The sequence below is a fragment of the Myxocyprinus asiaticus genome, chromosome 18 (genome assembly GCF_019703515.2).
Source record: "Myxocyprinus asiaticus isolate MX2 ecotype Aquarium Trade chromosome 18, UBuf_Myxa_2, whole genome shotgun sequence".
In the NCBI taxonomy this organism is placed as follows: domain Eukaryota; kingdom Metazoa; phylum Chordata; class Actinopteri; order Cypriniformes; family Catostomidae; genus Myxocyprinus; species Myxocyprinus asiaticus.
In genome coordinates this window covers 31,875,230-31,902,831 of record NC_059361.1, presented here as the reverse complement: position 1 = coordinate 31,902,831, position 27,602 = coordinate 31,875,230, and the positions used below count along the sequence as shown (strand labels likewise).

The 27,602-nt window shown below is 38.0% G+C and overlaps 1 protein-coding gene across 2 annotated transcripts in view; it reads right to left on the bottom strand.

The window, feature by feature from the left end:
* The window catches only part of srgap1a (SLIT-ROBO Rho GTPase activating protein 1a), a 190,739-nt gene that overhangs the window by 36,181 nt on the left and 126,956 nt on the right, over positions 1–27,602 (bottom strand). For both annotated transcript variants that reach the window (XM_051724425.1, XM_051724426.1), the window contains exons 12-18: positions 22,022–22,055; positions 19,988–20,048; positions 19,180–19,257; positions 16,794–16,928; positions 9,863–9,968; positions 7,140–7,364; positions 1,658–1,737 (exon numbers count right to left, since the gene is read on the bottom strand). In XM_051724425.1, coding sequence (XP_051580385.1) covers positions 1,658–1,737; positions 7,140–7,364; positions 9,863–9,968; positions 16,794–16,928; positions 19,180–19,257; positions 19,988–20,048; positions 22,022–22,055 — 719 coding nt within the window. The remainder of the gene's footprint in view (positions 1–1,657; positions 1,738–7,139; positions 7,365–9,862; positions 9,969–16,793; positions 16,929–19,179; positions 19,258–19,987; positions 20,049–22,021; positions 22,056–27,602) is intronic.

The window sequence follows — 27,602 nt, the reverse complement described above, 5'->3', positions numbered from 1 at the left end:
CAGGCTGTGTTAGTTAATGGAAACCTTGACATACTTGCAGTATCAGGCTTCTCAGTGCCCAGGACTGAAAAAAATATATGAGTTTTAAATAGACAGTGAGATGGGAACCGTCAAAACTAATCTTCAGCATGCAGAGATGCAGATCTGGAGGTCTGATGGTGATTTACAGAGGCTTTAGTTTCTGTTTATTTTACTGCAGATATGAGATCTGCCTGTTTTGAGAAGCAGTGATTGGATGATAGATGATGGCATGATGCCAGAGTTGGACACAAGTATCAAATCCTCATGATGTTTAAGCACAGGTCAAGTCTTAAAAGCATAGTTTTTCCACCCCCATGTTGTTCCAAACCTTTCTTGCTTCCAACACAAAAGTTGATGTTAGGCAGAATGTTAGCCTTACTGTTCACTTTCGTTGCATCTTTTTTTCCATACAATAAAAGTGAATGGTGACTGAGGCTAACATGCGGCTTAACATCTCCTTTTGTGTTCAACAGAAAGAAGAAAGAAACTCATACAGGTTTGCAACAACATCAGGGTGACTATCACAAAGTTCATCTGTTTATAGTATTTTTGCTACATTTTGTCAAGCCTGAGAATAAAGAGTGAATTCCCTGCATAAATGTTAACTCTTGAACAATAGGATAAAATAGTCAGTCTTGTCTGTCATAGAAACCTTAGATATGGCAAAAACAGACTTCCCATTGCTCATATTAAATCAAGCAGAAGAAAACAGTCATTGTTCAGGTATGGAGGGAGACAGGCAATGTGTCTATTTTCAGTAGGGTAGCATGCAGGTCAGCAACAATATTTTCATCTCTTTCTTTTGATATACAGGAGGAAAAAAATGAAAGACTAGAGTCTTCACAGCCTGAAACAGCAGTTTATTTCTCGTATTACATTCGGGAATTGGTTCATATGTCAGAAGAGCCAAGCATCTGGTATGTGTGTGTTTGTGACAGTGAGATTTTTTTTTTTAATACTAAAACTACACAAAAGCTTCAGTTTAAGGCATTGCAGTGGAGACTTTACATGTGGCAAGTGATATACTGCTCAGGCTGATTAATCAGATGATTGGATCTTCTAGTGAATCTTAAGTAAGCAGTGAGTAAAATAAGTGTACATTTAGATTAATCAGTTTTTTGTGCATCTTATAGGGCATCATTAAAATTGATTATTTATATTGCCATTACAGGCTTATATCAATCCAATGGCACTTGCAAGCACCTAAGGCTACCGAGAGCATTTAGCATGTTTGATTAAACCCCCTTCCTGTGTTTAGGGATCCGTTTCTCCTCCCAAGGAATTCTAATACAAAATAAAGAACCGAATAGTTTGACCAAGTTCTGTTCTCTTAACGATCATTTCACTTAAAGCTGTAAAAGATAGGATTACCCAAAAGACAGAGCACACAGGGATTAACCCTTGACTGGCCATATCAGAATAGGTCAAATGAAGTAAAATTAATCTAGAGGATTGATGCTTATTGGCTAAAGTCCAGCTGAGCCAATTCAAAGAATGCAAGGTCACTGACTGGACAGGAATAGATGACCTAACCCTATGACCTCATCAAAGCACTTTAACAGTCTTACACATACACAGGCAAGGGATGTCATACAGTACATACCCCTTCAGAGTGTTGATAACAAAATAAACATACCATCTTCACTGGTGTGGGTCTCTGTTCCTCCATCCTGATCAGCCTCCTCTAGAGCTCCATGTTCACTGTACGGACTCTCACTGCAAGAGAAAACCAGAAAAGAGGAGACAATCAATGAACATCTTATTTTATAGTAAGAAACCATGAGAGGCCATGCATTACAGTGTTTCCACCATGGTTAAAGGTTTTTATTAGGTACAATGTGAAGCAAACTACCTAAAACCCTCTTTATTGTGATAAAATCATCATAATGGACAGTGACTTATTGCTTATAAAAAAACAGCTGAAACAGCAACATGATAAAAAACAAATGTTTAATAAATAATCAATTGCATTTTAAATAAACACAATAAATAATTCTCACACCAAGTAATATAGTCCTTTACTGTTTCAATGGTTTGTAGCAACTTTCCGCATTAAAGGAATAGTTCACCCAAAAATGAAAATTCTCTCATCATTTACTCACCCTCATACCATCCCAGATGTGTATGACTTTCTTTCTTCTGCAGAACACAAATGAAGATATTTAGAAGAATATTTCAGCTCTGTAGGTCCATACAATGCAAAAGAATGGTGACCAGACCTTTCAAGCTCCAAAAAGCACATAAAGGCAGCATAAAAGTAATCCATTAACTCCAGTGGCTAAATCCATATCTTCAGAAGCGATATGATAGGTGTGGGTGAGAAACAGATCAATATCCTAGAAATAGTCATTTTTTACTATAAATCTCCACTTTCACATTCTGAAAGTGAAAGTGAAGATTTATACTTAAAAGGATTGAAATACTGATCTGTTTTTCACCCAAAGCGATTGCATAACTTCAGAAGACATAAATGAAACCACTGGAGTCGTATGGATTACTTTCATGCTGCCTTTATGTTCTTTTTGGAGCTTGAAAGGTCTGGTCACCATTCACTTGCATTGTAAGGACCAACAGAGCTGAGATGTTCTTCTAAAAATCTTTGTTTGTGTTCAGCAGAAGAAAGTTCTACATATCTGGGATGGCATGAAAGTGAGTAAATGATGAGAGAATTTTCATTTTTGGGTGAACTATCCCTTTAATATAGAATTTAAATGAAGTGTGGAAACAGGTGTGCGTATACTAACTATTTTACGGAGGCTTCTAACATGGCTCATCCAATCAGAATATAGAGCCGATGATCCATTTATAAAGCCAAATACAGTAAGCTGAAATTTGGACACACCTAAATTAATCCATATTTCACATTATCCTAAACACCTTTGATTTAAAGGCTTTTTTGAAACGCACACATAAATTGTGAAGTTTATGCTTATGTACTGTATGAATTTTTGCAAAACTAAAATTTTTATTAATTAATTTTAAATGGGCGCAAAACAAATACACAGGGAAAAACAATGTGGGTAAAGTAATAGTCAGAGTAAAACTCTGTATCAAGTAAAAAGGCTGTCATTAGTATGCAGGAGGAGTTGTGGAGGGCGATTGAGATTCTGGCAGTGACACAGCGTGGTTACGGAGACTGGCACTAATGCCCTTCACATCCTTGCAGATTACCTCTGACACAAAATAAAGCCATTTCAAACTGAGCACTGCCACTCCCACGTCACGCCACCACAGGGGAAAATATGAGAACTCACTTTGCCGAGTTTAAAAGGCTAGTTAACCCAAAAATTAAACTTCTGTTATAATTTACTCACCCTGTTGTTCCAAACCCTTATGACATTACTTCTTCTGTGGAACACAAAAGGAGATGTTAGGCAGTATGTTAGTCACCATTGACGTTTCTCCATACAATGAAAATGAATGTTGACTGAGGCTAACATTCTGCCTAACATCTCCTTTTGTGTTCCACAGAATAAAACTGTTATACAAGTTTGAAACAACATGAACATTTTCATTATTGGGTAAACCATTACTTTAAAGAGGTAGTAACATCTGAAATGCTCTTGTACAGATACTTGCAGTGGCAGGTGTTTTGCTTCAGTTTAGGGGGAGGCTGAGTTAGGCTGCTCTTTTTGAGAAAACAAAATCACACGCCAACACACACAGCTGTGGAGCTGGTGGAAAATTCCTTTTTCCTCCATGTACAGTTGGGTGCAAATATCTGAAATCACTAGTGAAAAGGCTTACATTTTTTTATTTAATACAGTTTTCCCTATTTTTAAATAAGAACAAGAATTTCTCAGTATTTGGTATGTCCACCCTTTTGCTTTATTGACAGCATGCACTTGAGCTGGCATTGACCAGCATGATTTGAGAATGTTTCAAAGAGCATCATGTGTGCTTCAATGAAAGCAAGTTAAATCTGACCTTTTGTACAAAGTTATTAACACGATGACCGCAGAGCAGAATCTTAAATATTTCTTATTTATTTGAAGTTTCTATGCATTAGTAAAAATCCTAAAACTTTAACTATTTTCTTAAAAATTGATTTTGAATCCCACATTTTCAATGTTGACTTTTGGACCCCACTGTATATTTTGGAAAGTAATGAGCATTGGATTGGCTGGCGATCTTTCCATACCTTAATGGTGGCAATTACTGAGATGGTTTCAGTCTGGTTCACCTAGTTGAAGCAGATCTCCAAACCCTTTAACCTCTAAAACATTTCCTACCTCAGCTTAAGAGTTCCCCATTGACACCTCATCAGTTAACAAAATTACCCCCACAGAGTCCAAACACAGCTAAGACATAGCTGGATCTCTACATCCTGGCACACATACCTGCGATATTTAGCATGTCTTAAACACAAACCTTTGTCCTAGGGCCAACCATATCCTCAAAAAGAAAGAATTAAAGTATTAACACTGAACATATGGTCAGTTAAAGGAATATTCTGGGTTTAATACAAGTTAAGCTCAATCAACAGCATTTGTGGCATAATGTTGATTATCACAAAAAATTATTTTCTTATAAAATAAAAAAGCAAAAATCTGGATTACAGTGAGGCAATTACAATGGAAGTGAATGGGGCCAATTTTTGGAGGGTTAAAAGGCAGAAATGTGAAGCTTATAATTTTATAAAAGCACTTGCATTAATTCTTCTGTTAAAACTCATGTATTGTTTGAGCTGTAAAGTTGTTTAAATCATAATTTTTACAGTTGTTTTAGGGTTTTAGTGTTTGTTGACATTACGTCATCATGGCAACGAAGTTGTAAAATTGTCTGTAACTTTACACAGAAAAGGTTAGTAAGTGATTTCATCACACTAAAATCATGTTAACATGCATATTGTTAACGTCTTCTGGCTATACTTTTGAAATAGTGAGTATTTTAATGTTTACGGATTGGCCCCATTCACTTCCATTGTAAGTGCCTCACTAGAACCTAGATTTTTACTTTTTTTTTTTTTTTTAAAGAACAGGAGGAGAAAGTCAAAATTATTTTTTGTGGTAATCAATATTATGTCACAAATGCTGTCGATTGAGCTTCATTTGTACTGAACACAGAATATTCCATATTTTAAACACCATTTTCAGCTATTTTACAGTTTGGAAGAAAATTAATTACTATCATAACCAGAATCCACACTCAGTTAATATAAATTATGCAAAGTGGCACAATTTTCTTCCTGTCAAACCTTAATTGTAGGTAGGTACTTTACGGTAGGTATCTATCCTACTGTCTCTGATGAAACAACTAGAATTGTCACATCCCTAAACTGTACTAACAAAATCAGTGATACATTGTAGCTCTGACTAACTCCATTTTGACATTCAAAAGTAGCATCCAGGATGTGAGTATGTTGTGGCCAGTTGCCAGGGCTTTGCTGTGTGTTTACTAGGATGTTCTGGATGGCTGCAACATTATCAGCCCATATCTTTAACCACTAGGTCCCACACTACCCCTCCCTCTCCTTGTCTGTGGTCCCCACATGCTTTAAAACGTCCACCATTGTGCCTGTACCAAAGCAATCCAAAATCACTTGCTTAAATTACTGGCATCCTGCTGCTCTGACCCCATCATCAGCAAATGCTTTGAGAGACTAATCAGAGATTACATCTGCTCTGTGCTGCCTGCCTCACTGGACTCACTGCAGTTTGCTTAACCACTGATGATGCCATTGCATCTACACTACACACGGCTCTCTCCCACCTGGAAAAAAGGAACACATATGTGAGAATGCTGTTTGTAGATTACAGCTCAGCATTCAACACCATAGTGCCCTCCAAGCTTGATGTGAAACTCCGGGCTCTGAGCTTAAACAGCTCGCTGTGTAGTTGGATCCTGGACTTCCTGTCAAGCAGATGCCAGGTGGTTAGAATAGGCAGCAACATCTCATCACTGACCCTCAACACTGGAGCCCCGCAGGGCTGTGTTCTCAGCCCACTCCTGTATTCCCTATACACACATGACTGTGTGGCAACACAGCTCCAATGCCATCATTAAGTTTGCTGATGATACAATAGTGGTAGCTGACAATCACTGACAATGATGAAACTACAGAGAGGAGGTGCACAACCTCTCCCTCAACGTCAGTAAAATCAAGGAGCTTGTGGTGGACTTCAGGAGAAAAGACAGGGAACACAGCCCCATCACCATCAATGGAGCACCAGTGGAGAGAGTCAGCAGTTACTCTGTGTCCACATCACTGAGGAACTCACATGGTCTGTCCAAACTGAGGCTGTTGTGAAGAAGGCTCACCAGCACCTCTTCTTCCTGAGATGGCTGAGGAAGTTTGGAATGAACCACCACATCCTCACATGGTTCTACACCAGCACTGTAGAGAGCATCCTGACTGGCTGCATCTCCGCCTGGTACGTCAACAGCACACCCCACAACCGCAAAGCCCTGCAAAGGGTGGTGCAAACTGCCAGACACATCATTGGAGGTGAGCTTCCCTCCCTCCAGGACATATATACTAGGCGGTGTATGAAAAAAGCTCAGAGGATCATCAGAGACTCCAGCCACCCGAGCCATGGGTGCTCTCACTGCTACCATCAGGCAGGCGGTATCGCAGCATCAGGATCCGCACCAGCCCACTTTATTAGCCTCAAACTGGACTCACATTTATACTTCTCTTAATAACACACTGGCAACTGACTATCAACCAACAGCTGAATGTCAACACAACACTTCATATTTATTTCCACTGATTACATGGGGGGGAGGGTACAGTGAATTTTTATTGTATACAGTCTTCTTATTTTGGGTATACTGTATATTGTATATTATTATTATTGTATACAGTCTTCTTATTTTGTGTATACTGTATATTGTATATTATTAGGTGTATACTGTATATTGTGTTGTGTAACATCACCTGTGTTATGTGTAAATCAGATGTTTATTGTAATTGTCATACTGCTATGTTGCTTGGAACTGCACACAAGACTTTCACCCACTGTTGCACTTGAGTATATGGTTGAGTGACAATAAAGTGATTTGATTTTGATTTGAAATACCCAGACAGAGCTGTCCAGACAATAACTAATAATTAACAAAAAAAAAAAAAAAAAAATGAATACACTACACCAAATTTCTCCCATCACAGCACTCACCAATAGTCGTCACCAGCCATACACTTCTCGTACAAAGGGCCGTCAAGCTCCTTTGCGTCAGGAAAGATGGTCTCGTGGTGGATGATGATGGTTTTGATGACCTCATTGACATGAGCCTGGCAGGAGACCTGGTCTTGCGTGTCTGGGGTGGGCATGAGGGTGGGTCCAAAGCAGATGGCCAAATTATAGGGGTCCATCATATTCTCATCGCTGTATTGGGACAGGCTGCAGTAAATAGGAGCAAGCAATCAGGACATTAGGCAGAAAAATGTTATTACACGTGACATGACTTACTGTACATGCCTGAGGACAGCCAGCAAAAAAGCAAGAGCCTTAGAGGGTTTCATTTAAAGACATGTCAATTCTTTACCTAATTAAGCATTTATGGAAAATGTATGTAGGCACTTTTATCTCACACTGGGGTAATATCATAATACCCACTTTATTTATAATACCTGATAAAACTAAAGACCCCATAACATTTTCCCTGTGTTGATGTTTTTATTGAAGCAGGAAGTTTGGGTGGGACATATCGAAGGGCTTGACCCATTTTGTTTTATATATCCAAAAGGCTTTAGTTATGTCACAGCCATTAAATTAACCATTAACATAAAGTTTTTCTATCTAGAGAGTGTTTTACTGAACAAAAATCTGTGTAGTGCAAGATGAATCATCATTATTTTGGTCCGTTTTCCCAGAAGAGAAAGACTGTCAATTATACAGGCTAATTTCGTTAACTTTTAGAAGTACACTAGCATATAAACTACTTCAAAGCTAACAGACATGGAGCCTAAAAAAAGCCTAAAATTAATATTTAGATTTCATGGGTTCTTTAACCTTGTGTGACCCTGTGTCCACATGCGTGGACATTGTATTTTAACTTCGCTATACGCAACGCATAATGTAAATAAATAAAAACCAGCTGAATACTGTTCACAAGACTCTAGACTGTCATTTAAATGGTTAAACTTCTGCCACACCGAGTCATGTGACACAACAACATGACGTTGATTTCCTTGAAGCGCTCCTATGGATGAAGCGCCAACAAAAGTGCCTCTGGTAAGAAATCTTTAAGTTTTTTCAATGAAACTTGTTTGGTTGTAAAGAGGAGAGTCTCTAGTTTCGTTTGACATGCCGCATTAAAAGATATGTTCCTTTTTTCACACGTCAGTGCCCTGATAAACATGATGTCCACATATGTGGAAACTCATACTGCATTTCCTCAAAAGTAGAAAAAAACATGTTAGTTATTCTGAATAACTTTCAGCTCTAACACATCTGTGGGTCATTTCACTTCATTTTAATATACATTGTGTTATATTTTATTTTGTTATCACTGTGCAATACGATTCTATTCATTAACATTCATTTTCACATTGAGAATAAATGGGTTAATCCAAAAGCTGAAAAATGTTGCTTTCAGAGGCTTTATATGGATTTAGAATGAAAATAAGGTGCATTTCAAACTGTTCTGAGACCAGTGAAGACAGATAGCACACTGGAGTTTTAGTCATTCACTAAATAGGGAGCAAGGGAGCATCCTATAGCTTTCCTATGCAACTAAGTGCATTCACTCCTAAAATCCGACCAAAAGTCCAGTTTCAGGCTGCAGATGATGTTTGGACCACTCAGCATGTTTGGCAGTCATGGGACAATGGATTCAGTACAGTAATCAGTACATAGATTCAGAATTTGCTAATACTACATTTTATTTTAACATGGTTGGCAGTGATTGGATGATGCTGGACATTACTTTGAATAAAAATTATTTATTCAGATTTACAGAAAATCAGCTGTAATGTCTGTAACATCTCAAAAGCATGAATAACCAACACTCCTGGAAACAAACAATTTGATAAAAAAAATCTGACTTTCTATAGCTAAGTGCTATTTAAAATTTCACAACGTAGTCTCGCTGTCCACATACTATGTGGACATACATTTTTAGGAAAAATATTTGCTCTAGAATTTTTTGTTTTTTTTGTTTGTTTATTAGGTGCTACTAGTTACAAATCAAAAAGGGATAGGGAAAATGCACACAGAGGTCTTGTGGGGAGTTTAAATCAGACTATTTTGGGGACATATTTTGTAACTGGATGTCAAATTGGAATACAACTTCAGAGTGAACCAGTACGACGCTCCATTAGCTCAAAGAGATGTAGCTGAACAAACAAAAGCAAAGGTAGTGGCTTACTCTAATTGAACTGTGTGAACAAGTGAATAAATTGTGAGTGAGATTTGTTCATGTGGAAAGAATGGGCAATACTCCTCCGTTTTGTTTGACAGTGATGTGTTCTAAAGATTCAGGTTAACGAACCGAACATCCTACTGAATGTTTACACTCCTTATTCCACTGACTGAGATATCCCGTCTAAGATATGTGGAAAACAGTCAGTCAAAAGGTTTCTAATCTGACTGCTATTTAACTCAAAGTGGAGATTTCTTCAGAGCAAAGCAATTGTAGTGCTCTTTATTTTCTGAATTTACACAATGACAATGTGCATATTAAATTTGTAAGTGCTTCAGATTCTTTCTTGGATGTAATGCTAACAAGACTAGATATTATGAATCCATAAATAATCATATACTCTGTGGACAAGTTTGAGTTCTATTGTCTTTTTAACTGAAAGCAGCATATAATTTATGATTAATAAACAACTGTACATTATTTCAAATACTTTTTAAAGATTTCAGAATGTTTGAGAGAGTACATTCAGACTTACTGGTTGAGAAAGGCGAACAGATAACGCATGACCACAAGCACTGATCTGGGCACAGTCAGGAGAATCTTACGAATATACAGAGCTCTCTCATACAGATTATCTATTCCTGAAAGAGAAAGAGAGCGAGAGAGAGAGAAAGAAACAAAAATAAAGAAAAACAATGAGAAATAATGTCAATATAACAATAACTAATTTAACTCAAGTAAAACAGATCAAGTACAACTAGAGAGAAAACTCATACCAATATTCAAGACATAATACGGGATAAGCGTTCCACACACCTTGTTAGGTTTAATGCGACCATGGCCAAGCACATGAAAATGTCATAGATTTATGATGACATTAACATTCGTGCATGTGAGAGAATGATGGGATCAGATTTGAAAACGTACTCCACTTGTTCTGTCATGACATTCAGCAATGATTATTTAGGGCCACCAATGTCATCCACGCCACTTAACAGGCCTAAGTATCCTAAGTATTCACTGATAACCATACCATCTATGAATTATTTACAAGGCTGAGCTAATTATGGGGACAAAAACATCAGTATGTCTAGGGTCAACAGCAGAATGTCTAGTGAATGTCTATTGTTTAAAAAAAATATCGGAGTTGTTGACAGTGTAAATGCGGTTAGTGTGAAGTATACTTGCACTTTACAAAGAAGTCCATAACAGCGGACACAACATATAGTGTAGGTGTATCGGTCGCACACTCACTGATTTAGTGTTTTTACCACCAGGCAGAGCAGACTGCATTAAACAAGAGTTATTTTAAGGGACAGTGACTACAAAATGAAGCGATTCATTTGTATTCATTTAAATTAAATGGGTGGGTGTGCCCTGGACTTAATGAAGCTGATTAACAGAGCATTAAATGCTGTAAAGTCTCAAAATTAATCAACTCTTTTTTCAAAGGAGCTTAAAGCTTAATCCAGAAAACTGGAATCCCAGATATCTGTGGGAGTATTCCTGCAGCTCTTCGCCTGTGAATGTACACAATATTCAGTGGGCTTTCTCTACTGTACCCTTGCAACTTACTGTACTTCCTGTCCCCTCTGGAATTCCAACACACATTTCTTGCTGTCTCCATCTCTCTTTAGTCATGCGTTGTCAGGCTATGCTCGAAATAGCATACGACCACGCTATTTAAACTATTTTAGCTATATGCACATGTATACTATTTGCAATATTCCAGTTTTTTGTATGCATGGAATACCCAAATGACAATTTCCAAAATGTGTTGTATACAACAGAGAAAACGGATAACTTTTTTTTTTACAATGCAAGTGCAATGCAATGTGCTCAACTTGACCATCCATTTTCAGTGTTGTGAATGAATAAAAAGTAATATCAACTGCAATTTTTAACACCTCTGTCTTGATTGAAATAATAACAACTGATAGAAATGCAAAATTTTTCTGCGATAATAACTGGACACCACTTTCTGAATCAAATATTGAATGTAATGTCGTAAGACAACAATAACCAGTGTTGGGTAAGTTACTCAAAATAAGTAATCCACCACAAATTACTAATTACTTCTACTAAAATGTAATCACTTTACAAATAATTTTTCTTTTTCAAAGTAAGTTTTCCTAGAAAAGCTTTTGGTTTTCCGGTCAAATTCAAAATGTCTATATTTTCTCATCTAATTCATTGTTGCACGCCCTTCAGCCGCACACAGAAATGCTAACAGACATACATATGAATTCATATTTTAGATGTATTATACATATTACTTTAGCACAACTAATTTACTTAAAAGTACTTTAATTGAAAGTTATTAACTGTAATCTCATTACAAGAATTTCAAATGTAATGTTTTACACTACTTTTTTTTTGACAAAACAGTAATAATATTACAGTTATTAATTACTTTATAATCGGATACACCCAACACTGACAATAACACTATTGTTTGACAGATTTATTGTTGCATATTGCATGTGGTATAAAAAGTCAGCAGTAAACAGTAACACTGTATACTGTGCAGTAAGAAGTACTCCAATATTGCATTACAAACATTACTTAAGATTAACTATATGACCTATTTAGATTCCATGGTTAGGTCACCTAACACAAACAGCACTTTCACAAGGCAGCCTCTGTAGAACAACAACAACAACAAAAAAACAATGTGATCTGCTGTCATCCATAGCTGCTTTAGCGCACCCATATCCCTGATTTCATCCTCTGATAGCAGCTTAAAATAACCATGTCACCATCAGAAGAAAAATATCTGTCATAGGGGCTTTTGGGAAAATGCTAAGCTGTGTTATTCCTTCCTTTCCAACATGCATCCTGAGCAAATGAAGCAATTTAAAGGCAGTCGAGACTCACCAGAGGAGACACATGTCTCCTGCTACACAACACAAACTGATCTCCTAAGAGCAGTGTATGAAAAACTCTGACAGCATATATATAGAGCTGCAGAGGATAGAGAACTTGGAAAGTGATATGCACAGATTTTGAGGGTATTAACTAAGAAATCTTTGTTTTGCGGCACTTGATAGCGTTGTGTATTTGCACTCACTGTCAATGTTGTTTTGTTTTAGCAGCTGGTTCACTAAATGAATTATGCAAATCAGGTACCGGCGCAATTACGCCACAGTTCTCCATCTTGCAGGCCGGTTCTGAATGCTAGCTTGTGGAGGATGCAGCAGCCTACCACAATCTGGCATACTTTGAATTGCTTCACCACTGCAATCAAGACACCCGAATCAGCTCGTAAAAGTGCAGAAAGTGTGCTCGACTACTTGATATATCCCTGGTTATAACATCCTTGTCCATCATTTGATGAACTGCTACTGCTATGATCACTAAAAACTAGAGCTGTCAAAATTAATGCGTTAATGCATGTGATTAATTAAAAATGTTTAATGCTTTATTTTTTCTTAATTGCGATTAACGCATTTATACAATTAATATAGCATAAACCAGCAAAAACTCTGGTGGAACTAGGGCGGAACCTTTGCAATGTGTCCGCATGGAGTCATTAAACTGACGCATACACCACAACAGCGATGGGAAAGGACCTCTTAACGGCATCTGTATGTACAAAACAAGCCCAGAGAAGAAAGCAAGTACTTTAAAGCCTCTTTAAGGCGCAATTACCACAGGAGCAGGTCAAGTCTTAACTATCACGAAAACGTAGAATGAGACGCTGTCTGCACTGCTTTTCATATGGAGATAAAAGCAGCGGTTGACGCTGGCATTGACACATGAACGTGGCTCCACGATTGCTGTAACAAAGCGGATAGACATAGTCTCCCGAGTGATTAATATTGTGGAGGATGAGAGTTTAAGAGATTTAATGCCCATTGCAATGAATATACAACCTGTGGGGAGACTAGTTATTTCAATTAGTCAAACTCCCACTTAGACTTTGGGTAAATGTTGAATGTTACTCAAATTGGTGCTATTTTAGTGCATTTCTATCTTTATACTGTGGAAGGCTTTGTTTGGAAAATGTTAATAAAGCATTCTATTGTTACATAATGTTTTGCTTTCTTTCCTAAAAAGGAAATAAATGTATTTTGACAAAAAAAGAATGTCAAATTTCAGCACTTCCAAAATCTGCAGTGAATTGCTATTAACTATGAAAAATTATGCGATTAATCATGATAAAAAAAATTAATCGACTGACTGCACAACTAAAAACATACCCAACATCTCCCTTTTTAAGAAAAGTCTGTTTACCGGCTGCTTAAGAATGATTATTCAACTATTTGGGGATTATTGCAATGATTAATCATTAGCACTTAACCGACTATTCAGTTTGGGCCCAGACTTAAAAGGTTGTAATAAGCATGCTTGCTAACAATAAAGAAGACAAAATCATCTTTTAAACATACCTCTAAATGACATTCACTGAACTAAAGGGAAGTTTTTTTCATTAAGTTTTATTAAGTTTAATTCAGTAAAAAATCCTATTGTTATCAAGTGTTTTGTCTTGTTTTCCATTTAAAATTGTCTAAAAATCCTTAAAACAAGATACATTTACTTGAGAAGCAACATAAGATATTTAGACTTGCTTTAAGAGACAAATATGTGTATTTTGTATATAAGTGTATTTTTTCACTTGGCTATACTTCTGCGAGTCCAGTAAATACAAAATACACTTATATTCAAGATCTATTCTCTAAAAGCAAGTCTAAATATCTTATATGCTGCTTCTCAGGTGAATGCATCTTTTTTTAAAGATTTTTAGATATTTTAAAATATTCGTATTTTTAATATTATATTCAACATTCTCAGACAACATTTTTTTCTTCTGCAGTATAGCTGCTGAAGTAAATGCATGTTGTGTTAAAAGAGTTTTAGATATTTATTTGGAAAACAAGCCAAAACAAAAACGTATTTTTTTGCAGTGTATAATTATATTCACGATATGAAATGCACAGTGACACATATATTATGGTTCAATAAGTCACGAGTCATCACGTTATAATCTAGCTGCATTAAGTGTGCGCACTCAAGGGATGAGCGTCCCCGCGACAGAGTGTGCCTCAGCCGAGTGCAGTTTCAATCTCTCCCCCTTAGATCAGGACACTTCACGCAACTCATAGAAGAGGCACTGACCGCACAGAGAAATGCCAGTTTTGGAGTTTGTAGTTATTTACATGACCTGCTTCCGTATTATTTGAACTTTAATAAAGCTATAACGCATTCAATATAACTGCATTAAAGATGTAATGCCGGGGTGTTTCCTTAAAAGACGCTCGACATGCAAGTTTTGCTTCAGCGGAGCGGCATCTCCGGCTCCACTTATTCTGCAACGAGAGTGCTTCTGTATTTACTTATTTGGTATTTTTGTATAATTCCCCTCATACTTTGCAATCTACATCACCTAAAGCTGTTTAGAATGCATCTGGACTGTGAGCTGTGTTTTCTTCCACTCCTCAGTCAGGCACGAGCTGCAGTGCTGCTCTCGCACGCCATCATTAGAGTTTCATATGATCTCATGTTATGTTAAATGACATCAAACTACTATTCAACAACGAAAATGTGTTATTGTCGAAGTTGTCGATAATGTCGCATAATCGTTTCAGCCCTATTTTTTAACAAGTTATGTTTTTACGCCAGCGTGTGACATTTACAGTTATGCATTTAGCAGACAATTTTAATAGATTTATTAGATTTACTTCTGTACAACTCAAGTAAAAAGTGGTGCAACTCTCCACAAACTCTCTTTCTGCTTGATCCCAGCTGTGGATGACAAATGATACCCCTCAAATCCAGCAAAAAAGATTAAGCTTCATGGTATCAAACTGCATTCATTCAGAGCAGTGTACCCTCACTGAGATCGTGATAATGCATGCTTTCTGAACTCTTTCAAACTCACACAAAGTTGCATTCATGCCTGTTAAAGGACCAATTGAAGTGCTAATATGTTATATTGTGGTTGCTGTAACAGTGTGTGTGCAAGGCTGTTGGCTTTAGCCTAAGGCAGTGGATGTCTTGTCCTACAGAGAAGAAAGTCACTGTGCCACTGTTGTGGGCAAAAAGAAGAAGCTCTCTTTATCTGAGAGCAAACATTCACAATTCAAAGCACTGTTAATTCACATTTACAATCAATGACAGATTTACAGCTGCACATCAATAGACATTCAGTCATGCACACACATGTATTCACGACATACTAGGGATGTGCCAGGGTGGTCAGCTAATCCACTAGTCGATAAGTGGGGTAGACTATGAACATAGTATTTTTAGTTGTGGTGGTTTTAATGGGAGATGCAACTTTTTTGCATGATGCCAGCTTACTGTGCTTAACAGTGAATAACAGTCAGCACAGTGAAACAGTCTTCAAAAAGTATTTTTCTGCACTGTTGTTACAGCAAAGCACCACATCAACAATACATTTCAAGATAATCACTTCCAGACATGAAATCCTCTGCTGTGAGTAATATTCCTGTATTTGTAAGGTGATGTGGAGAGACTGAAGTATTTTGCAGATTCTGTCTGACATGGCTTAAATAAATAGTTGCAGTAAAAAAGCTTTAAACTGCTTAATGTCATGAACTTGATGTGTACATGCAATATTATCTTACAGTTCTGCGCTTTTGAATGTGCAGCGGATCACCCTAAAGCACTCCGGTTACATTGAAGCATGTCATACTGCATTCAGGATGCGCATAAGCTGTTTTGTGCGGCTCTGTATTGGAGCCTTATTATTTCTAACTTTGATAGTTTTGTGCTATGTTATAGTTATTAAGCCTATTTATTTGTTGAATATCCGTTAGATACCATGCTGAAGTGCTGCACTTAGCGTCCGTATATCCCTCTAAAAGGCGTCTAATCTGTCACGTGAACATAGCGTAGCCTAATTATACATTATCCTTAACACTAACTATTCGGGGGCCTGGGTAGCTCAGCAAGTAAAGACGCTGACTACCACACCTGGAGTCGCAATCCAGGGCGTGCTGAGTGACTCCAGTCAGGCTTCCTAAGCAACCAATTGGCCCGGTTGCTAGGGTGGAGAGAGTCACATTGGGTTAACCTCCTCGTGGTCACCATAATGTGGTTCTCGCTCCCGGTGGGGCGCGTGGTGAGTTGTGCGTGGATGCCGCAGAGAATAGCGTGAAGCCTCCACACGCACTAGGTCTCCGCGGTAACGCGCTCAACAAGCCACGTGATAAGATGCGTGGATTGGCGGTCTCAGACACGGAGGCAACTGAGATTCTTCCTCTGCCACCCGGATTGAGGCAAGTCACTACGCCACCACAAGGACTTAGAGCTCATCAGGAATTGGTCATTCCAAATTAGGGAGAAAAGAAAAAAAAAAAAAAACACTAACCCTTTGACTAGTCGTTCAAACAACTGACCGACTATTTGATTATGAAAATTGGTAGTTTTGCACATCCCTAGAACATACATTGATATTATTCAGTCTATAGCAAAAAAATTAAAAAAAAGAATCCACTTACTGACACAGGAGATGAGATCACTGAATCTCTCCTTTGGAAACAGAGAATTCTCCAGACCACGAAAGTAGAGTTTCAAAACCCCCGCCACAGAGTTTATATCATGGTTATTCTCTTCATCTGTCAGGGGATCATTACCTACGAGACATTTCATATGTCTTTAAATGTCACTTCTCAGTTGGATTGTTCACATTTATTCATTTAGTAGACACAAGCAATTTATCATAAAGGAGCCAACCATTTTATCAACATGGCAATATCAAATGTTTATAATCTAATGAATGAATAACCCTGAAAAAACAAAACAAAAAAAAAACTCTGAAGTAATGTAAATATGTATACTTTTTGTGCCACTAGTAGCACCAAACAAAGATTATTGTTTCCAAACAGGTTTTTGGGAGGTCAACCTACAAATGGTTCCAATATACTTGATACGAAGTCAAAAAACAAACAATGTGAAATAATTTAGAACAAAATCTATGAAGGTAAAATTGTGCCTAAATGATTTGCATGTACAGAGTAAGATTTGTGAAAGCTTAAATCAGATTGCAAGCATAAAAATAAATTGCATGCGCACAGAACGTTTTGTGAAGGCGTAAATCAAGTTGCAAGCGTAAGAAACAAATATTAACAATACTTTAATGCTTTGCATAAGTGTAATTCATGTGTTATGAATCTACGCAGTCCATCCGTTTTGCTGTTCATGACACCCCTTCTTTGCTTGCATATTGCTGATTGCAGGTTTGCAATGTTTCTGACCATGTTTAGGCGCAAAAACAGTGCCAGAAATGTAAGTGCGAAAAAAAGGAAGTCAGAAGAATACACACCAAATTTACTTTGTGTTAATACACAATTACAGATCCACAACACATGAAATTACACTTATGCAAAGCATTAAAGTATTGTTAATATTTGTTTCTTACGCTTGCGACCTGATTTACGCCTTCACAAAACGTTCTGTGGCCATGCAAATTATTTTTACGCTTGCAATTTTATTTACGCTTTCACAAATCTAACTCTGTGCATGCACATTTTTCTATCACGCTTGTAACTTAATTGACACTTTTATAAATCTTACTCTGCACATGCAAATCATTTAGGCACTATTTTAACTTCATAACAATCTGGCCAAAAAGGTGTTTTTGCATTCGTTTCGGTGGTTCATAAACAGTTTGCCTGGGCAAACTTTTGGCTGCTAAACATCATCTTAATGCCATTGGTAGGTGTGACTTATATGCATCTCGGCAGCAGTGAAGCGCCACCCCTCACCTGTCAATGAACCGCTTTGAAAGGAAATAACCGTATGATCAGAATATTTTAAAAAGCGGATATATACACATTCATGACAGCTTCATGGATCTTCTTTAGTATGTCTGATATCAACACATACAGTTGAAGTCAGAATTACAAACACTTAGGTTGAAGTCATTAAAACTCATTTTTTAACCACTCCACATATTTCACATTAGCAAACTATAGTTCCAGCAAGTCCTTTAGGACATCTACTTTGTGCATGACAAGTCATTTTTCCAACAATTTTTACAGACAGATTGTTTCACTTTCAATTGACTATATCACAATTCCAGTGGGTCAGAAGTTTACATACACTAAGTTAACTGTGCCTTTCAGCAGCTTGGAAAATTCCAGAAAATGATGTCAAACCTTTAGACAATCAGCTTCTGATAGGAGGTGTACTGAATTGGAGGTGTACCTGTGGATGTATTTTAAGGCCTACCTTCAAACTCAGTTTGCAAGTGCACATGAAGACAAATATCTTACTTTTTGGAGAAATGTCCTCTGGTCTGATGAAACAAAAATTGAACTGTTTGGCCATAATGACCATCATTATGTATGAAGGGAAATGGGTGAGGCTTACAAGCCGAAGAACACCATCCCAACCTTGAAGCATGGGGGTGGCAGCATCATGTTGTGGGGGTGCTTTGCTGCAGGAGGGACTGGTGCACTTCACAAAATAGATGGCATCATGAGGAAGGAAACTTATGTGGATATATTGAAGCAACATCTCAAGACATCAGCCATGAAGTTAAAGCTCAGTCACAAATGGGTCTTCCAAATGGACAATGACCCCAAGCATTTAAATTTCAACCGCATCTAGGAAAAACAGCATGCCATTTGTTTCACGCCTTCTTTGTCTTTTCTGACTTTGTTTCGCTTTATTATCATGCAGTATAAATATGCACTGATATAGTGATTGATGTATGTCATCATGAAACAGAGACCCTCCCCTCCAAATCCGAACACAAGTGGTCACAGGAGATGCATTTAAGTGACCAGGTGTAAACAGCGATGTGTCTCACCTGACCACATGTGATCGGATCAACCGAGATGCATCGTAATACCAAGTGGAAACGGGGCCTTACACACCCACCTCTCTCAAACGAGTTCTTGATATCATTGACTTCAACTTGAGATCCAGAAACTCTGAAAATTCCTTGATGTTGAAGACCTAAAGAGAAACAGAAAATTAGTTTGTTAAGCTTTTAAATGAGATATGCAGGGTCTCACTCATATGTCCGTCCATTTAAATCCGCTGGAAATAAAGGCTGGTCCATAGTAACTACATTCAATTCCCCAACTCAAAAGCTGAGCTTTAGAAAATTTCCCTTTTTCTAATTAAAGATATTGAATGAAGAAGAGAGACCGCAATCAACTTCTACAAAAACATCCGTCAGACTGGATTAGCTTTTAATGGAAAGCCTGGCTACGGGTCAGAACAGATTAATTAAAAACTTCTCTACAGTTCCAGTAAGACGGCCACACAGAGAGAACATTCAGTGCTTATAATAGACATGCAAGATCTACGATCATCTTCGCACAGTTTACACAGGAGCCGAAAATGATAAAGACCTCTTTGGACTGAGTGTCCTCTGGCATCGGCTGGGAGGCACACTGAACTGAAAATAGAGCTAAAGCAAGTCTCTGCATGGCTTAGGCCGGAATGGGGCGGATTCGGCAAGGCACACAAAACGGGACTGACAACTTGTTGGATCAGCCCCAAATTGGGGATAACTGGAAGAGGACAATGTAACGACAGGTAGCTGTTAACTTGGAGAAGTTGAGAAGAATTTCATGACAAATGCATAAATATTAGCTTCCTCTTTGGCTTATTCTGGTGCTATAATGACAATGGTGGACTATTCTGCGGAGTTATAGGTATTATTGGTGATGTAACTTACCATATAGATTAATAAATCGAATACAACTCTCAACAACTCGCGGTATTGCTTGTCCAGAGTCCTTAAAAAACAACGAATGTGGACATAACATTAGTACAAACAATCTATGCTCTAAACTATTAATATCTAATGAACATTTATACAATCATTGAAAATATACCACCATGCGCAGAGTCCCCACTCCTTTTGCCAAATTAATTTCCATGACTTTTCCAGTAATTTGTGATCACTGGATAAGGATTTTTTAAATCATTTTATGGAGATTTTACAAAGAGCAATTTCAAGCCATTGAAATGTTTTAGAAATGATGATAACTAGAAAAAAAAAAAGTTTATTCACTGAAGAAATGTCCATTATTTTGTTAAATATTTTTATCAACTTCCATGACTTTTCCAGATCCGAGAATCAAAATGTGAAAATTCCCCGATATTTTCAGGTTTTCCATGAGCGTGGGAACCCTGCACGTACCATCAGTGTCAGAGATGGGAGAGCAATCCTTCTTGGAAAACCCTTACAAAGCCCATTGGTTTTTAGTTTTAAACATTTTTTAAAGTGCTATTTAAAAGTGAACGCCTAAGATTTAAAAAAGCAAATAAATTCAAATGATCTTCTACCCTATCATGCTCCAGTCAAAGTTCTTAAAGAGACAGGAAATTAAATGACAACTTAAATCTGTGTGTCAACATGGTTCTTGAATATGAATGGACCTAATGCCAAGAGTGGAAAAATAAATGTTGGCTGCTGCCGAACACTGATTCTGAACATGGCTGACATGCTTTTGTTAATCCAGCTATGTAAATCCTACGTTCAAGCTGCCTGTTGTTAGCAGTTAGAGCTGTTTGTTGTGTGTTTGGCAGCACTCTATCTTACATGCCTTTAAAAACGCTGTTATCTGCTTTTAACCCAGGGAATGTGCCAAGCCATAGCTCTGTGCCAGTGCCAGGAACAGAGGCAGATCTCGCAGGGGCTATATTTCCCAGCTATGCTCCGTGCAGTATGGTGCATACAAAATGTTCTGCCCTGAGAGTGTTCAAATATTGATATGTCTCAATAAATTCTTAAAACATCTCTACCGGCTAATACAACTCGGGTCTATGCTTGAATCAAAAAGGATTTGTGTGCAAATTTGTAGCAGAATACATAATAAAATAAGGCACTGTGCTGCATTTCAGTTCTACTTTATGGCATGGCATTATTTTTGTTCCATTTATGTCCTTATATTGGTATTTTCTTTCCTTATAAATAATTTTTATCCATTTTTAATTAGCGGTTTCTTCATTTCTCACTTATTTTAATCATTTGTAGCTATATTTATAGTAAATACTATTTAAAGTATTTAAATATTATTCAAAATAATTTATACATATTTTATAAACATATTTTTATTATTTTTTTAAATGTATTTCTTCTTTTCTTTATTATGCTAGTGTAAAGCACTCTGAATTACCAGTGTATGAAATGCACTATATGAGTAAATGAATGTTGATTGCCTTATATTTAAATGACATATTCAGAATAAAACTTTTTTAAAACTAATAATACAATTCTAATCAAGTTAACAGAAACAATGTGGGCTCCATTCTCTCCATTAAACTTAATGGATTTCTATGGTGGGTATCTTGGTCTGGGATGTCCAAGAAGGACATGCTCTCATCTATGACACATACATGGGTACATACTGTGGGTCTTAAAGTCTGAGATTTGACTAATGAAAATGCTTATTTTTAGCATTTTTCTAATACAAACATTTCATTACCAACTACGTATTTTATCAGCATAACAACATGAGTGACATGAATTTCAGAATTTCATATTATTTAGTATGTCCCCCTTATGCTGTTTATTTCCATGATTAAATAAAATAAATTATAAAAAATAAAAAAAAAGATTTGCAATGTGGTCTCAGACTTTGGGACACCAATATACATGGTTTAGAACTCCTTAATAAGCAAAGGTGATTGGAAGTCGATCTGCAGGAAGCTTTGACAAATGTGCAGCAATGAGCCATTCAGAGCAAGCCGACTGTTTCTGTACCTGATGCCTTGTGTGAGAGTTCCGTCGTCCGCGGCTATGAGAAGGGGACAGCAGAACGAGAGAGAATACAGCAAGAGAGCGGGGAAAAAACACAGAAGAAAGAAAGAGGCGATCCCCAGGTTATTTGGTCCCAGCACTAAAGCCACCAAAAACAGCCTACAACATCATTATTAGTCTTCCAATGACACCATTAGCTTCAGCCTCACAGAGAGAAAGAGAGAGAGGTTGTGGGTGGGGGGGGATGTTTGTGCTGACACAGCATTATATCCTTTCATCCCATAACTTTCTCACATATAAACTGTGCATTTTTAAGTCTCTGCATCTAAAATTTGAGTATGCATGTTTAAAGCAATAGTACACCAAAAATCCCTCATGTCATTTCAAAACCGTTCCGAACCCATATTGTTTTGTGTGGAAAACAATAGGAGAATGTTTTTAACAATATTTAAGCAGCTTTAAATTGCTATGCAATGACACTTCATAGTGACCACTGCACTCAAGCTCTAAAGAGGGCCAACAACGCCCCAAAAAAGCACTATAAAAGTCTAAATGATTTGTGTACTATACACTGATGAGCCAAAACATTATGACCACCTGCCTAATATGCTCTTGGTCCTCCATGTGCCGCCAAAACAGCGCCGACTCGCAGAGGCATGGACTGTACAAGACTCCTGAAAGTGTCCTGTGGTATCTGACATCAAGACATTAGCAGCAGATCCTTTAAGCCCTGTAAGTTGCGAGGTGGAGCTGCCGTGGATCAGACTGGTTGGTCCAGGACATCCCACAGATGCTCAAACGGATTGAGATCTGGGGAATTTGGAGGCCTGGGCAACACCTTGAACTCTTCATCATGTTCCTCAAACCATTCCCGAAAAATGTGTGCAGTGTGTCAGGGCACATTATCCTGCTGAAAGAGGCCACTGCCAACAGGGAATACCATTGCCATGAAGGGGTGTACCTGGACTGCAATGATGTTTAGGTAGGTGGCACGTGTCAAATTGATGTCCACATGAATGGCCAGACCTAGGGTTTCCCAGCAGAACATTGCCCAGAGCATCACACTCCCTCCACCGGCTTATCATCTTCCCACAGTGCATCCCACAGTGTAAAAGGCACACACATTCACGGCCATCCACGTGATGTAATAGACAACCGGACTCATCGGACCATTCCAACCTTTCTGAAGGCATACAATAGATTTGTGTAACGAAAAGACCTTCCTCCACTGCTCCAAGGTCCAGTTCCGATGCTCGCGTGCCCATTTTAGGCGCTTTTGATGGTGGACAGGGGTCATCCTGGGCACTATGACTGGTGTGCGGCTACACAGACCCATACGCAGCAGGGTGCGATGCACTGTGTGTTGTGAAACATTCCTCCCGTAACCATCATTAACATTTTCTGTGACTTGTGCCACAGAAGGCCTTCTGTCGGTTCAGACCAGACAGGACCAGATGCATCGATGAGCTTTGGGTGCCTAAAACCCTGTCGCCGGTTTGTGGTTTGTCCCTCACTGGACCTCTGTCGGTAGGTACTCACCACTGCTGACCGGGAGCACCCCACAAGCCTTGACATTTCAGAGATGCTCTGACCCAGTCAGCTGGCCATAACAATTTGGCCCTTGTCAAAGTCACTCAGGTCTTTACTCCTGCCCATTTCTCCTGCATTCAACTTGTTGACTATGAGAACTGATTGTTCGCTTACCATCTAATCTATCCAGACCTTGGCATGTGGCCTTGTTAGGAGATGGTCAATGTTATTTGCGTCAACCGTGAGTAAGTCATAATGTTTTGGCTCATCGTGTATTCCAACCTTTCTGAAGGCATACAATAGATTTGTGTAACGAAAAGACCTAAATTTAAGTCACTGAATCATTATTCACTGATAATCTTGCCCTCCTCCAACGCTTGCGTGGTTGAGTCCAGAATTTGAAAATGGTAAGTCACCTTCTTGAAAAGACTTGGAATATAGTGCACAAGTCATATGGATTATTTTTATAATAGTTTTATGGTGTTTTATATTTGTATTTTTGAAACTTGTCAGCCCCTGGTCACGATGAACTGCACATGTATGACAAAGGCTGCATAACAATTCGGTGAAACTTTACAATGAGGTTATATTTGTTAACATCATTTAAAACAATAGTTAACAAGAACTCACAGTGAACAATACTTTTACAGCACTTGGTTAATGTTAATTTCAACATATACCAGTAAAAAAATGTAATTAAAGGGGTCATGACATGCCTTTTTTTATTATTTTAATATGTTCCTTTAGGTTGACTTCTAATATTAATAAAGTTTCTTTTGGACAAAAAAAAACAGTCATATATTTGTAACCACACTCATTCTGACCCTCTGTTATAAGGTGCTGCTTCTCCTTTAAGACTTTACAGTAAACGCTCATTGTTATGATTGGCTCTCCGCTCTTAACGGACCTGCTCACTCTTCTTGCCATCTCAATGCTCACCGCTACTGGGCGGGCTACGGAAGCAGGGCTCCAGACTAAAAAAATGGCTTTTTCATCACCAAATCATATAATTGCTCGATTTAGATTGTTGCTCAGAAACAAGATAGAAAGCAGAAGGAAGACAGCTGATAACCCATTAATCTGAGGTTTAATAAATATATATACACCAATCAGCCACAACATTAAAACCACCTGCCTAATATTGTGTAGGTCCCCCTCATGCCACCAAAACAGCGACAACTCAGAATAGCTATTCCTCTCAACACAACTGTACAGAGCGGTTATCTGAGTTACCGGAGACTTCGTCAGTTCAAACCATTCTGGCCATTCTCTGTTGACCTCTCTCATCAACAAGGCTGTGGTGGTGGGGGCCGGCACCATTCTGAGTAAATTCTAGAGATTTTTGTGTGTGAAAATCTCAGGAGATCAGCAGTTACAGAAATACTCAAACCAGCCCATCTGGCACCTACAATCATCCATGCAATTATCTAATCAGCCAATCGTGTGGCAGCAGTACAGTGCATAAAATCATGCATATACGGGTCAGGAGCTTCAGTTAATGTTCACATCAACCATCAGAATGGGGAAAAAATGTGATCTCAGTGATTTGGACCGTGGCATGATTGTTGGTGCCAGATGGGCTGGTTTGAGTATTTCGGTAACTGCAGATCTCCTAAGATTTTCACGCACAAGAGTCTCCAGAATTTACTCAGAATGGTGCCAAAAACAAAAACATCCAGTGAGCAGCAGTTCTGCGGATGGAAATGCCTTGTTGATGAGAGAGGTCAACATAGAATGGCCAGACTGGTTCGAACTGACAAAGTCTACGGTAACTCAGATAATCGCTCTGTACAATTGTGGCGAGAAGAATATCATCTCAGAATGCTATTCTGAGATGCAGGTTGGCACTGTATTGGCAGCACGAGGGGGACCTACACAATATTAGACAGGTGGTTTTAATGTTGTGGCTGATCGGTGTATAGTTGAGAAGATACGCAAGTTTGCGTTCCCCTTTTGTCTCATCACTGTTCACACCCCTTTCATAATTTATACAAATATAAGAGATACATTTTTTTTTATTTAGTATTGCCCTTCAGAATCTACATAAGCAGATATTTACATAAAGCATAGTATGCATATAGTAGTGTGTTGCCTTCTTGAGCATCAATGAATGTTTGCACCTTGTGTAATAGCACAAGGTGCAAACATTTATCTGAAACAGAAAGTGTGAAAAGCGGCTCGAGACACACTGGTGGTGCATGCTCTAAAGATGTATTCACAAGATGAAATCTGACGAAATGGCATATGAACGCAAACAACCCGACTGTCACCAATGGCGAATAGATTTTAAATTGTTGTCGCAATAAATTATTTTTGGTCACATTTGCGACAATTTTAGTCACAATCTGGAGCCCTAGAAATGATTAAAGGTAGAGTAGGCGTTGATGTGTTGTTGTGGAGGTGGTCAGATGCAAATGTCTACTACAGTGTGACATCACAATGTGGAGGAAGAAAAGAACGAGTCGTTTTGGCAGCTTGGTTACAACAAATGCTCTTTTTGCAGTGAGGAGAAAGGTTTGAGTTCTGAAACTTACAGTATGTTTTTATAGAACAATGACCACTTATATGTCAAAAGATCAAGGAAAATGTGATTCCTTTATGTCATGGCCCCTTTAAAAGTTGTGTACGTTAACATTAGTTAATGTATTATGAACATGAACAAACAATGATCAATAGTATTTTCATAAATTAACATTAACCAAGATTAATAAATGCTACAAAAAAAGTATTGTTCATTGTCAGTTCATAATACCTAATGCATTTACTAATGTTAATTAACAATTAAATATTCTACTTTTGTGTGACAACAAAAATAACAGCATATGAAATTGAAACGACTAGAGAGTGATTATATTAAAAAGGATTTTCATTTTTGGGATAGTATTTCTTTAAGCGTTCAAGCTGCCCAGAAGCAACTATGTGAATGTTGATGCCTGAGGCGCACATTATCTCCATCCACACACACTCCCCCATGTTTCTGCTCTGTTTAAAAATGTTCCCCAGCCATAATGATCAGTCAAGTAGAAGCAAGTAGCTGTGGATCATTATGGCTTCAAACGGCGGTGTTCAGAACAGGTAGTAGTACAGCACCCACTGCTCTAAGTACCTTAACAAATGACTCCAAATTGCCATTAAACAGCTTAACGTTAAATACAGAGCGTGGCCTGGACCTGTGAGTGCCAAACGGTTTAGGAGGAAGACTGGGAGGCCTATAAAGAGAGGTTAACATGTTTAATCTTGAATATCCGACGCTCTGTCACTCCCTGTAAAAAGCCTACTAGAGTTATTCGTCAATGACCAAACTTAACTGAGAACATTCAAAGACATTCCCTATAAAAAGAATGTGCTTTGTGAATTTTTAAAAGCTGTGTGTTACTACTCTATAATAAATTCAAAAGCATTGCAAGTAAAACCGACAGGTTGCTTAAAATGGACAGACCAAACCAGTCTTTCATTTTCTGAATAAAAAGTGTGCTTGCAAAACTTGCCAAAGAGCTAGGGTGTTCTGGGTAGTTGCCAGGGCATTGCCATGCATTTGCTAAGGTGCTATAACTCATTGCTAGGTGTTTTCTAGGTGATAGGTCAAAAGAGATCACTGCCAATATGATATTCTGGTTCCTAGATATGGCTTGGGTCTAACTTTCAATGCAAGTCTATGGGCTTTTTGCGCCATTTATCGTCCTCCAGGTAAAAAAACGTATGTCCGATTGCTTAGAAAAGTTATACCATACCGTCTTCAACAAGCAAGATCATGATTTGATAATTGTAGCAAAAGGTGTGCAGGACAAGTTATGCACCAAAGTTTTATATTTAGGTTAGGGGTTTGTTAAAATTACCTAATCACAAGAACAAGCATTGGTAATAGTGATGCTTGCCTTAGCAAGCACTACTGATGTGTAAATATCCCACACATGGTTTATAGGACAAGTGTTTGCAACTTTGGAAGGACAGGATAGAGTGGTGGACATGTGATTTCAGGTTATTTGGGGTAAGCGGTAATCTCCTATGTGCTTAGCTCAGTGATCTGCACATGCCAATGTCCTGTTCATAAACT